A 12,213-nucleotide genomic window follows, 5' to 3' on the forward strand; every position below is an offset into this window, starting at 1 on the left:
GAAAAAAGAAAAAGTAAAAGGACACCCCCCCACACCCCCACACCCCCGGGGACATAGCTCATGGGATAAGAGTTTGCCTAGCGAGCTTAAGACCCTGACTTCAATCCTTAGGACCATGGGAATGCTCATCAATTAGACACAAACGTGTGTCCGAGATGCAGTTGTGAGTAAACAGCAAGAATGAATCAGGCTGGGAAGGTGGCTCAGTGGTAGAGCGCTTGCCTTGCATGCATGAGGCCCTGGGTTCGATTCCTCAGCACCACATACACAGAAAAAGCCAGAAGTGGTATGGTGGCTTGAGTGGTAGGGTGCTAGCCTTGAGCAAATGAAGCTCACGGACAGTGCCCAGGCCTTGAGTTCAAACCCCAGGACTGGCAAAAGAAAAGAAAAAGAATGACAAGTATGAATCTAGGTTAAAGGACCAGGAAACAACCGGAAATCCAGCCTGATGGGCAGCCGAGGCCCCAAAGAAGGCTGGAGGAGAGGGTGGGTAAGTAATTGCTCATTTAAACATTGTCTTTTGATGCTGTATCAAAATGAAAACTGAGTCAGTACGACACTAGCAAGATGCATCGAAGCCACCAGACCAGCTGGAGGGAGAGAGACAGGACGCCCTGTCTGTGCTCTAATGGCTAGATGAACACAGTATGTGTCCATTGATTACGGATGAGGTCAGTCCCTGGGTGGACATTTTATTCGCCCGCTTGCCAGAGTACCGTCAGCGCACTGAGACTTCTCAGAGCGGGCTGCTTTGTCCTGGGGACCCCCTCACCCCATGCCCTGCTTTCCCTACGGGCAGCAAGCAGGGAAACTGGGGATCCCTGGTCTCCCACTTTAAAGCCCAATGTCTCCATTCCCAGCCCAGAAATCTCTAAAGACCAGCCCAGCCTTAGCTGGCCTCTGAGCTCAGGATTGTTCTAGAATCTGGAGCCGGGCCTCGCCTGCATTCGCCCCTCCCCTGCCAGCTGCACCCTGCACCCCCTCCCCTAACCCCCCTTTTTTTGTACCAGTCCTGGGGCTTGAACTCAGGGTCTGGACACTGTTCCTGAGCTTCTTTTGCTCAAGGCTAGCGCTCTACCACTTGAGCCACAGCACCACTTCTGGCTTTTTTTTTTTTCTGGTGGCTAATTGGAAATAAGAATCTCCCTTCCTGCCTGGGCTGGCTTGGAACCTCGATCCCCGCATCTCCACTGGGATTACAGGCGTGAGCCACAGCACCCTGCTTCCCAACTCCTCCTGGGTTGTCACACACGCTTCCTGTCCCTAGACGCCATGGGAGAGGGGACTGTCATTTTGCAGTGAAGGATGATAAGGTCACAGCCTAATTCTGGGGTGGGGAGGGGCGCCCCTCGGTGTTGGGGTGTTGTTCCAACACGGGGAGAAAGCATCTCACTACTGTCCTTCCTTCCTTCCCTCCAATGGGGACACCCCTGGGGCCTTTCTGTTTTATAGACAGAAGAAATCGAGGCTCCAAGAGGTCGATTCCTCCCTCCAGATATAGGACCCCCCCCCACACACACACCCAAGGTCAGAGTTTATCTTTGCTCTGAATCCCTCCACTCGGCCTTCCCTCTCAGGCTGGGGCATTCTAGAAGCGTGAGCTCTGTTTCTTGTCAGCAGAGGTCTTGCAAGTCTTGCAGATTGACCCCAGAGACAAAGCCTGGGTTGGACAGGGAACATGGCCCCATCTAAGAAGCCCAGAATGAACTGGCTGGCATCATGGCCCTCCTGGGCCCCAGCCCTGGACATGGAAATACCATTTGCAGCCGGCGCTGGATTTGGAGCCTTGCCTTTCGGTGCAGGGAGTCGAAAGACCACATGGAAATATTTTAGTGGAGCCCTGGATCATAGCCACGAATGGGGGCCGGGTCCAATAACACTCCATAACGCTCCAGCTACGCCTACCGCCAAGTCATGAGGGGAGCTTGGAGACTGACCAGCAGCACTGGCTCCCATAAAGTCTCTGCCCTGATGGGGAGCAGGCGGGGAGCTCGGGAAACAGAGGCGCCTGCAGCCCTGCGAGAGGAGGACTCTGTTCTGAGCACCCACCGGGTCTCTTGGGGAGGAAGTGCTCGGTGCTTGTCTGTGTTGGAGCTGGAAGATCAGAGTTGTCTACATGTCTGTTCGTCTTTGTTTTTCTGGGGCCAGTCCTGGGGCTCGAACTCAACGGCCTGGGTGCTGGCCTTTAGCTTTTTTCCCCTCAAGACTGGCAAGTTGACCACTTTGAGTCACAGCGCCACTTCTGGTTTTCTGGTGGTTGATTGGAGATCAGAGTCTCATGGACTTTCCTGCCTGGGCTGGCTTTGAACCGTGATCCTCAGATCTCAGCCTCCTGAGTAGCTAGGATGACAGGCGTGAGCCACTGGTGCCTGGCATGTGTGTGTGTGTGTGTGTGTGTGTGTGTGTTTGTGTGTGCGCTAGTCCTAGGGCTTGAACTCAGGGCTTGAGCCCTGGCTGGTCCCTGAGCTTCTTTGGCTCAAAGCTAGTGCTCTACCACTTGAGCCACACCTCTACTTCTGGCCTTTTGTGTGTGTGTGTGTGTGTGTGTGTGTGTGTGTGTGAGTGACTGAACCTCAATCCTCAGATCTCAGCTAGGATTACAGGCGTGCGTGAGTCACAGTACTCCGGCTTCCCATTTCTGGCATTTTGGGTGGCTAATGAGAGATAAGAATTTCATGAACTTTTCTGCCTGGGCTGGTTTTGAACCTTGCTCCTCAGATCTCAACCCCTTGAGTAGCTGGGTTGACAGGCATGAACCAATAGTGCCCATGTCTGTTTGTTTTGTATATGGAGGGGGGGTGGGAATACAGCTTTCTCTGTATTCTCCATGGATCCACAAAAAGCCAGAGATCTGCCCATCCAAGACCCTACAGCACATCTAGCACGTCCCAAAAGACCAATCACCCCAGGATTTTAGGGGACACATGGGTCAAGCCAGTGTGCTCTTGAGAACGTGGAGAATGGTGTACAGACCAGGCGCGGTTCCCCGTGAAGAGCAAAAATAAAAAAATCCTCTTTTGCTTTCCTTCCCAACTCGACCACACAGACTGCAGAGTAGATCCCCGCCCCCACCCCTTTCTGGGGCCTTTGGGGGAGCCTCCCCACCCCCAAACCTGGTCTGTGAACCTCATCTCCATGCTCAGAGTTCCCTCCCAGGTGGGGTTACCCCCCCAGCCCCAATTTCTCCATCAGTCAGCCTTGGGCTGTATATCTTCTCCGCCTTCCTTTTGGCTGCTGAATAGCTTGCTAGAAACGCCTTCTCCTCTCGGTGCTTGGAAAATGTATCGTTTGACAGCATCTCAGTGTCAACTGGTGTGAGTCTTTGCTTTTTCTTTCTTTCTTTTTTTTTTCCTTTTTAATTTGAAGAGGCTTATTTCTCCGAATGGCTCTCGAGATCTAGGAGGGCATGCTCGCAAATATTAAAACTTCTTCTGGTTTTTTTTAAAGACATCTGTTTGATATTTAATTCAAATCGAATGGTGGGACAGGAACCAAATTACACTGCGAAAAAGCCCATAAAGTGTGAACCTCCGTGCCAGAAAATCGGAAATGACAGAAGATGGAGGGGGCTGTGGCCCCGGGGCCCGGTGAGGTGTCTTCTTCCTCTAAGCTCCGGGCAGCAGCAGCAGCAGCGGTGCGGGGAGAAGGGAGGGGTGGGGGCTGGGCTGAGGTCTTCCATGTGCATATGGGTTGAGGATTGTGAGAATCCAGTCTCAAGCAGGAGTATATAATCCGGGTTGGCATTCAACTCCAACAGCTCCTAGGCCCCTGGGGATGGGACAGAATGGTAACTCTGTTTGGGACCCTCCAAGGGGCTGCTAGGTAATGCTCTCCTGGGGTGGACCACTGATCATGTAGTGTGTGTATGTGTGTGTGTGTGTGTGTGTGTGTGTGTGTGTGGTTTGTGCTGGTCCTGGAGCTTGAACTCACGGCCTGGGCACTGTCCCTGAGCTCTTTGCTCAAGGCTAGCACTCTACCTTTTGAGTCACAGCACCACTTCTGGTTTTCTAGTGGTTCATTGGAGAGAAGAGTCTCAGGGACTTTCCTGCCCAGGTTGGCTTTGAACCATGATCCTCAGATCTCAGCCTCCCGAGTAGCTGGGATGACAGGCGTGAGCCACCAGCGCCCGGCTCTGTGGTGTGTTCATTCAGGTGGTTATGTTACTTTGGCTAACATTTGAGAATGGGGAGTAGAATTGTTTTTTTTCCTACTATGGCTTGTTAGAACGTCTTGTAAGAGCTGATATTTGCAGATAGTTGCATGGAATTTAATCATCCAATTTATCCATCAAATGATATTTAATCATTTATAGGAATCATTACATTTCCAATTAAATTAAATTATATGAATGTCTAGTTAAATAAGCTGTATTTAATACAATGCAAATGATCAGAACTCACTGCTTTTACTGCAACGTTTGCTTCTTTTTTTTTGTTTTGCTTTGTTTTTGTCGGTTATGGGTCCTGAACTCTGGGCCTGGGTGCTGTCCCTCAGCTCTTCAGCTCAAGGCGAGCGCTCTACCACTTGAGCCATGGTGCCACTTCCGGCTTTTTTCTGCTTATGGGATGCTGAGGAATCGAACCCAGGGCCTTGTGCATGCGAGGCAAGCACTCTACCACTGAGCCACCTTCCCAGCCCTACTGCAACGTTTACTTTTGTTGACAGTACTGGGACTTGAACTCAGGACTTCTTGATCACTAGACGAATGCTCCACCACTGGAGTCACAAACCCGGCATCTTGCTCTTCATGTGTTTTTTGAGTAGGATCTCTTGGGTTTTGTTTTGTCCTTTTTTGGTGTTGTTGTGCCTTGACAACCTCAGACTCTAATCCTCCTATCTCCACACCTGCAGAGCAGCTGGGACTACAGGCATGCATAACCACATCTGGCCAGGTTTAGTATTTCTAAAGCACCTGGGAAAAATGCCACCCTGGAAATGGGGAAATACCGACCATCAGTTGCTCCCCATTTACCTGTAGCTCCCCGATAGTAGACACTGACAACAGCAAAACAAAATCAAGTGTTTGCAGAGGAATTGGGAAAGGCAGTGGTCTTTTGGCCCAATGCCTTTCCCTCGAACCTGAGCCCCCACGGACCTCTCATGAGGTCTCTTGTCTGCTGCTGTTTTCTCCTGAGCTGAACCAAACACAGCGTTTGCGCTGCTTGGAAAAAGCCAGAGGGATTTTTGTCTTTTTAACTGAAGAGTGAAATTCACAGCTCATAATTACCCTGTGGTTTTTGTTGGCTTTTTTTTTTTCCTAGCCAACAGAGCCCAGAAGCAGGCGTGCTTGTGTGTGTGTGTGTGTGTGTGTGTGTGTAAAGGGGTGGTGATGATGAAGAAGGAGAAGTCTGCCCGGCAACCACAGACCCCCTCCCTTCAGGCTCAGGGGAAGAGGAATAGAAACCACAAGGCGAGCTTTCCCCTTATTAGCTTCTCGCCCTTGGCCTCCAAAAGCGTTCGCAGGGGATCTCGGTAACCAGGCCCGGCGAAGTTTCTGGAAGCTTCCAGCTTGCAGCTGGCCTGCTTCCCGTCCTCCTGGGGGCCCATGTCGGAGTTCTGGATCTGCGCATGTGTTTGTGAGTGGGGAAGGTACTGGGTGGTCTTGCTTAGCACAGCCTGTGTTGGAGAGCAGGAAACCCACACGGGCAGATGGCATCAAAATAGCGCTGGGATTGAGACCGCCGCTGCCTCCTCCCCCCCCCCCGGCCCCAGGCTCAGATTTCTACTGACCCATTGATTCTATTTGCTGAGTGCCACCATTTGCTCTTCCTTCCAAGTCTTATCCCCTCACCCTACCAACCCCTATTCTTCCTCCTGGGCCATTCAGCCAATGGGAGCTTGACTGGAGACACACTAATGAGTCGGGTGACTGGCGAGCGACACACAGTAAGTCCATATCTGAACCGGGCAAGAGGTGGTACCTGGCGCGCAGTAGATACACACCCCAGGGCTGCTGACACACGGACATACAGACGGACCTGCGTGTGGCTTTCGCCTGAGCCGTCCTCACACCCACTGCTGGCTTCTTCTGAGCTCTGCTCTGTGCCCCGCGGGCTGCAGGCCTCAGTTTACTTGCCGGTTGCTTCTGGCTGGGTTCAGGCCGACAGGGGGAACAGATGGGAGCTGGAAGGAAAACAGCAAAGTCAGGTCACCTCTCCCTCACCTCAGCCATTTCTCCTTCTCCTCCCACTGTCTCAGGTGGAGCCCCGAGTCTGTGGATGGCAGGAGCTGCCCCCACCGCCACCCCCATGAGGAATCTTGCCCTCTAGCCCCCGCTTCCTCAGGGGTCCACCCGGAAGTCTCCTCCGGTGCCACACAGGGCCTGTTCTGGCTTTGCTTAAACCACAGTCTCTCATTTTTCTTCCCTCTACCCCCAGGGCTGTAGGAAGATCTGCGCATGTTTGTGTCTGAATCGCATCTCCCATTCGGTTTTTTGGCAATCTACCACTTTGGAAAACAATTCCCTGACATTTTTTTTTTTTGGACGGGGGACGGGAACTGACGTGTAGAGTTCTGTTCATTGGCTTTTGTCAGTCCTGGGGCTTGAACTCGGGGTCTGGGTGTTGTCCCTGAGCCTTTTTTTTTTTTTCCCCTAGAAGTTTAGTGCTTCACCACTTGAGCCACAGCTCTATTTCTGGCTTTTTTTTTTTTGGTAGTTAATTAGAGATAAGAATCTTTTCAGCTTTCTTGCCAGGGACTGGCTTTCGACTGTGATCCTCAGATCTCAGCCTCCTGAGTAGCTGGGATGACAGGCGTGAGCCACGGACCACAGGCATCCCGGCAAGAAGGGAATTTGACTGGGTACTGGTGACCCACCTCCTTCAGCTGGATGATTTAATAGCCTTCCCTCCCCTCCCCCTTTCCCAACCCCTCCTTGGCAGGCAAGTCTGCCAACCTGTGCCTTTGCTTTCTTCTGAGGATTTCCCCATCCCCCACCCAAGCCTCCACCTCTCCACAGACATCCCAGCTAGGCCTTCTTCCAGCAATTAGAAAGCCAGACTCCGCTGGGCGTCGGTGGCTCACGCCTGTCATCCTCACTACTCAGGAGGCTGAGGTCTGAGGATGGTGGTTTGAGGCCAGCCCAGGCAGAAACGTCCGGGAGACTCTGATCTCCCAGTGAGCCAGAAGTGGAGCTGTGGCTCACGTGTGAGAGCGCTTGCCTTGAGCTCAGGGACTGTGCTCAAGCCCTGAGTTCAAATCCCAGGACCCAGACGACGACAAACAACAACAACGAAAACCCTTCAACGCATGCACAGAGGGAAGAAACTAGAATCCAGCCTTCCTGGGGGAAGCTCGCCAAGCTTTCTGTACATCTCCTGGGGTGTGATTGGAAAACAAAGGTAAACTGGGACCGATTGCCTCCCGCACCCCTCCCCGCCCCAGCAGGCTTAAAGCAGCCTCGGTCATAAAGGGTTTATAAACTCTAAAGAAAGATAATAACTTCCCGTCTCAGCCTGCCCCCCTCCCCGGTCATGGGGAGGTAAAGGCATGTTCCCAATCAGCCGGGAATGTGACTTAGATGCCAGGTTTTATTTCACTGTAATCTGCCTGAATGCTCACCGGGGAAAGCAAAGAGGAATCACTGCCACGCCAACCCAATTCATTAACTCCTTCCTCCTCTTCCTCCTCCTCCTCCCCCCTCCTCGTCTTCCCCTCCTCTTCTCCTCCTCCTCCCCCTCCCCCTCCTCCTCCTTCTCCTCCCTCTTCCTCTTTCTCCTTCTCTTTCTTCTGGAGGCTTGAACTCTGGGCCTGGGCGCTGTCCCTCAGCTCTTCAGCTCAAGGCGAGTGCTCTACCCCTTGAGCCACAGCACCACTTCCAGTTTTCTGGTGGTTCATTGGAGATCAGAGTCTCACGGACTTTCCTGCCCGGGCTGGCTTTGAACCGTGATCCTCCGATCTCAGCCTCCTGAGTAGCTAGGATGACAGGCCCTCTTTCAGGCCAAGCCTTGCCCCTTGTTTGAAGTACTCTCGGGGAAGATATGGCTGCCTCCCCCAGGGTGACTTCCTGGCTTTCTCCAGGGGCTGCCTCAGGCAGGTGTGATGTGTGCAGGCAGAGTCTCGGTTCAGCCAGGCAGGTGCTGGCTGGGTGCTTGTCTCTGCCGGGATCCTGCAGTGCTGACTCAAAGCTGTCTCTCCCTCTCCATGAGAGAGCGCCACAGCCTCTGCAGTCAACGTACAGAGTCCAAGAGAAAGGGGGCAAACATGGCCCTGCTCTGCCCGGCTGCAGGCCCAGGGCTGGCCCCTGGTGCAGAAGAAGCAGAGACGGTTCACCTGACTGTCTGCCCAGGCTGCTGACCTTCCCCACACCCTTCAGGCTTTGGACTGCAAGGGGTCTGGTCTTTGAGAAGCTCGGCTTAGCCCTTCAGGTCTGACAAAATGGCTGCCTGAACTGGGCGCCGGTGGCTCACACCTGTCATCCTAGCTACTCAGGAGGCTGAGATCTGAGGATCCTGGTTCAAAGCCAGCCTGGGCAGGAAAGTCCATGAGACTCTTACCTCCAATGAACCACCAGAAGTTGGGCTGTGGCTCAAGGGGCAGAGCGCTCGCCTTGAGCTGAAGAGCTGAGGGACAGCGCCCAGGCCAGTTTTGTGAAAAGCTCCGAACACCAACAGGCACCAACCTGTGGCCTTTATGTGGAGTTTTTCTTTTTAGTTGAAATTGTTATTATAAAGGTGATGTACAGAGGGGTCACAGTTACATAAGCCAGGTAACAATGTCACCCCTTCCTTCTCTCTCTCCCTCTCTCTCTCTCTCTCTCTCTCTCTCTCCCTCTCTCCCTCTCCCCCCCCTCTCTCTCCCTCCCCCAGTTTTTCCCTCCCGGCCCCACCCACAAGTTGCGCAGTTCATTTTCCACATAGAGTCCAGTGAGGACCACGGCTGCACTTGTTCACCCCCTTTCTCCCTCCATTTCTGGGCCTCCTCTTGATTTCCCAAAGACCAATAAAGGAACAAACAGGACAGAAAGAAACAAAAACAGCAACAAAGACACAAACAAGCAAACCTGGTTTCCATTTCCTGACGTTCACTTGGATATTTATATGGAGTGGTTTTTGTTTATTTTTTGTTTGTCATGGGACTTGAACTCTGGGCCTGGGCGCTGTCCCTCAGCTCTTCAGCTCAAGGCGAGCGCTCTACCACTTGAGCCACAGCGCCACTTCTGGTTTTCTGAGTGGTTCATTGGAGATCAAAGTCTCTTGGACTTTCCTGCCCAGGCTGGCTTTGAACCTCGATCCTCAGATCTCAGCCTCCCGAGTAGCTGGGATGACAGGCGTGAGCCACCAGCGCCCGGCTCACTTTTCCTTCTTGGTGGCAGATCTGTGTCTGTGTGCCTGTGCATGGGCATGCACACCCAGTCCACGTCTCCTTGCTTTCTATTCTGGCCAATGAGAGCCGGTCCTCTTGAGCACCTAAAGCACTAGGTGCTTAAAACATGATGTTGCATTAATCAGGGAGGTATTATTATCGTCCTCACTTTCGAAGAAATCATGCACAGGGCAATGTGATGACTTGTCAAAAAATAATATAGCTGGGTGCCAGTGGCTTGTCATCCTAGCTGCGCAGGAGGCTGAGATCTGAGGATTGTGGTTCAAAGCCAGCCCAGGCCGAACAGTCCATGAGACTCTTATCTTCAATTAAACCACCAGAAAACCAGAAGTGGAGCTGTGGCTCAAGTGGTAGAGCGCCAGACCTGAGCCAAAAAAGCTCAGGGGCAGCGCCCTGGCTCTGAGGTCCAGGAACAGTATGGGCGTGCGCGCGCGCGCGCACACACACACACACACACACACACACACACAAATAGCGCTAAATATAAAGCTTAACTGAGGTAAAAATGAAAAATACAATAACAGCATGAATCATAGCCATGATCAAACAACTATTGATTGGCTCTTGAACATTTGTTTTTCTCGAGTTCTCATAAACTCCCGGAAGGCAGATTTTTGCCAGCTTTATTCACACCTGGCTTACATGCTTCGCACTTATCTGGTCCTAGATAAGTGCTTGGAAAAGGCTCATATGTTATTAATTGGAGAGAAGAGTCTCACGGACTTTCCTGCCCAGGCTGGCTTTGAACCGCGATCCTCAGAGCTCAGCCTCCTGAGTAGCTAGGATGACAGGCGTGAGCTGTTGGTACCCAGGCCCCGGGTCCCTGTTTTGGAAAGCCCACTCTGAATTTTTCCAGCAGCCCCAGCTCTCCGTTGCTGTCCTGGAAGCCCAGAGCTCGGTGGCATCTTTCCCACCAATGCACGGGCCCGGCCTTTCCAATCTCCTCTCGCACCTCCCCTTCCAGCTCCCTTCCCGGCCCTTCCAGGCATGATCGCTTGGCAACCTGTCTGTGGATGGAGGAATCCTATTGGCTCTGCCAGCTGAGTACAATACTTTCTGTTGATTGAACACAGGCTAAGCCCTAAGCCCCGAGTGCCTGTGGGTATTTGAAAGCCTGAAGACCGAGCTACCACAAATATAATTCCTACATGTGTCCACGCATTCCTGCGTGTGACCTCAGACTCCACTTGCACGAAAGGAACAGCATAAAGCAACTGCTGCTCAGATGGTTGGGGGGTGGGAGGGGGTGTGAGACTCGGGCCAAGGCTGAGGGGGGGGGCTCCCAGGAGCCCTCGGGGCCTCTAAAAAAAACCCGATATGAAGTTCTCATTTACCTTTAGCCAGGGAGGGAGCTGGCCCCTCCTCCCACACCCCCCTGGGGCCTGCTGGGCCGCTGACCTTGAACGTGACCCCTCCCACCGCGCAGTCCCAACCACGTCTCCAGCCTGTTTCTCCAAGGCTCTGCGCTGCTGCTTCGTGGCCCCTGGCTCGCAGAAGGCTCCAGCAGCATCTGGAAGGTTCCCTCTGGGGTTGTATTTCTGTCCCTCCTCCAGGACATGGCGGGGGTCTGGGAAGAGTGGGTTCCCCTGGATGGGTTTTGGGGGGGGTGGGTAAGGCTGCTTTCCCATTTGTCGGTCTCCTCCTCGGCCTTGGGTCTGTAAATCAGGGGCCGGGATGGAAGAGGCAGGTGAAGGCCTCCAGGTAGGCACACCCCCTCCTCTCCTCTACCCCAATCACCATCTGGATGAGGAAGAAGGAGACCCCGTGGAGGAGGCTCAGGGGAGCCTTCCCCAGGTACCCCAATGGCAGCCCACTGGCCCACACGCAGCTCAGGACCTGGGGGCAGAAGGCCAGCAGCACACTGCCCTTCTCCAAGTAGAGACAGGTGTCTGCCAGACGATTGGAGGAGAGCGTCCCGCTCCCCGTCCAATCGGCAGCAGGCTGGTGTCATGCTGCCACTGTGGTTGGAGGGGCCACACTGGCCAGCGCAGCTGGGCCCAGCGTGGGGCGGGGTCTCTCCAAGGAGGAGAGCTGGGGAAGGTGGAACACACACACAGCTCTGTGGCTTGCTAAGTAAGGCCAGACAGCCTGACCCTCATCCCTCCCCCTTTTAGGGTCACCTCTAGCCAATCAAAGCCACACATCCGTGCATACGGTTATTCTAGCCAAAGCCAGGATTAAGCCAAGGAAAGGCACTGGCGTGGAAATACTTCTAACCCTCGCTTCATCCTTCCCTGGGGTAAGAATAAAACATCAGGGAGGCGTAGATGGCTCACGCCTGTCATCCTAGCTACTCAGGAGGCTGAGATCTGAGGATCACGGTTCCAAGCCAGCCTGGGCAGGAATGTCTGTGAGACTCTTATCTCCAATGAGCCACCAGAAAACTGGAAGTGGTGCTGTGGCTCAAGTGGCAGAGTGCTCGCCTTGAGCTGAAGAGCTGAGGGACAGTCCAGAGTTCAAGCCCCATGACTGACAAAACAAACAAAAACCTGAAAAGAACCCAAATGTCAATTAACAGGAAAAACGATGAACACATAGATTGTCTGGTATGCACATGATAAAATACTACACACCACTAGAAAGTCAATCATCTAATGAGCTACCGCACCTCCTCCACACCAGTTTTTGGTGGTTAGCATGAGATAAGACTCAAGGGCTTTGTGGTCCAGGCAGGCTTCAAACTGCAATCTGTAGAGCTCAGCCTCTTGAGTAGCTAGGATGACAGGTATGAATCACCAGCTCCTGATATCTTTTCTTCTTCTTCTTCTTCTTTCCCTTCTTCCTCCTCCTCCTCCTCCTCCACTTCTTCTTCTTCTTCTTCTTCTTCTTCTTCTTCTTCTTCTTCTTCTTCTTCTTCTTCTTCTTCTTCTTCTTCTTCTTCTTCTTCTT

The 12,213-nt window shown here is 52.9% G+C and overlaps 1 protein-coding gene across 1 annotated transcript in view; it reads right to left on the minus strand.

Annotated features, from left to right (window-relative positions):
- Nucleotides 1–10,986: 10,986 nt before the first annotated feature.
- The window catches only part of Tifab (TRAF-interacting protein with forkhead-associated domain, family member B), a 13,731-nt gene continuing 12,504 nt past the window's right edge, over nucleotides 10,987–12,213 (minus strand). Inside the window, 4 exon segments of the mRNA XM_013015997.1 lie at nucleotides 10,987–11,203; nucleotides 11,205–11,242; nucleotides 11,244–11,291; nucleotides 11,293–11,355. Of these exon segments, the coding sequence (XP_012871451.1) occupies nucleotides 10,987–11,203; nucleotides 11,205–11,242; nucleotides 11,244–11,291; nucleotides 11,293–11,355 (366 nt within the window).

The sequence above is a fragment of the Dipodomys ordii genome, unplaced genomic scaffold (assembly GCF_000151885.1).
Source record: "Dipodomys ordii isolate 6190 unplaced genomic scaffold, Dord_2.0 Scaffold29, whole genome shotgun sequence".
Classification (NCBI taxonomy): Eukaryota; Metazoa; Chordata; class Mammalia; order Rodentia; family Heteromyidae; genus Dipodomys; species Dipodomys ordii.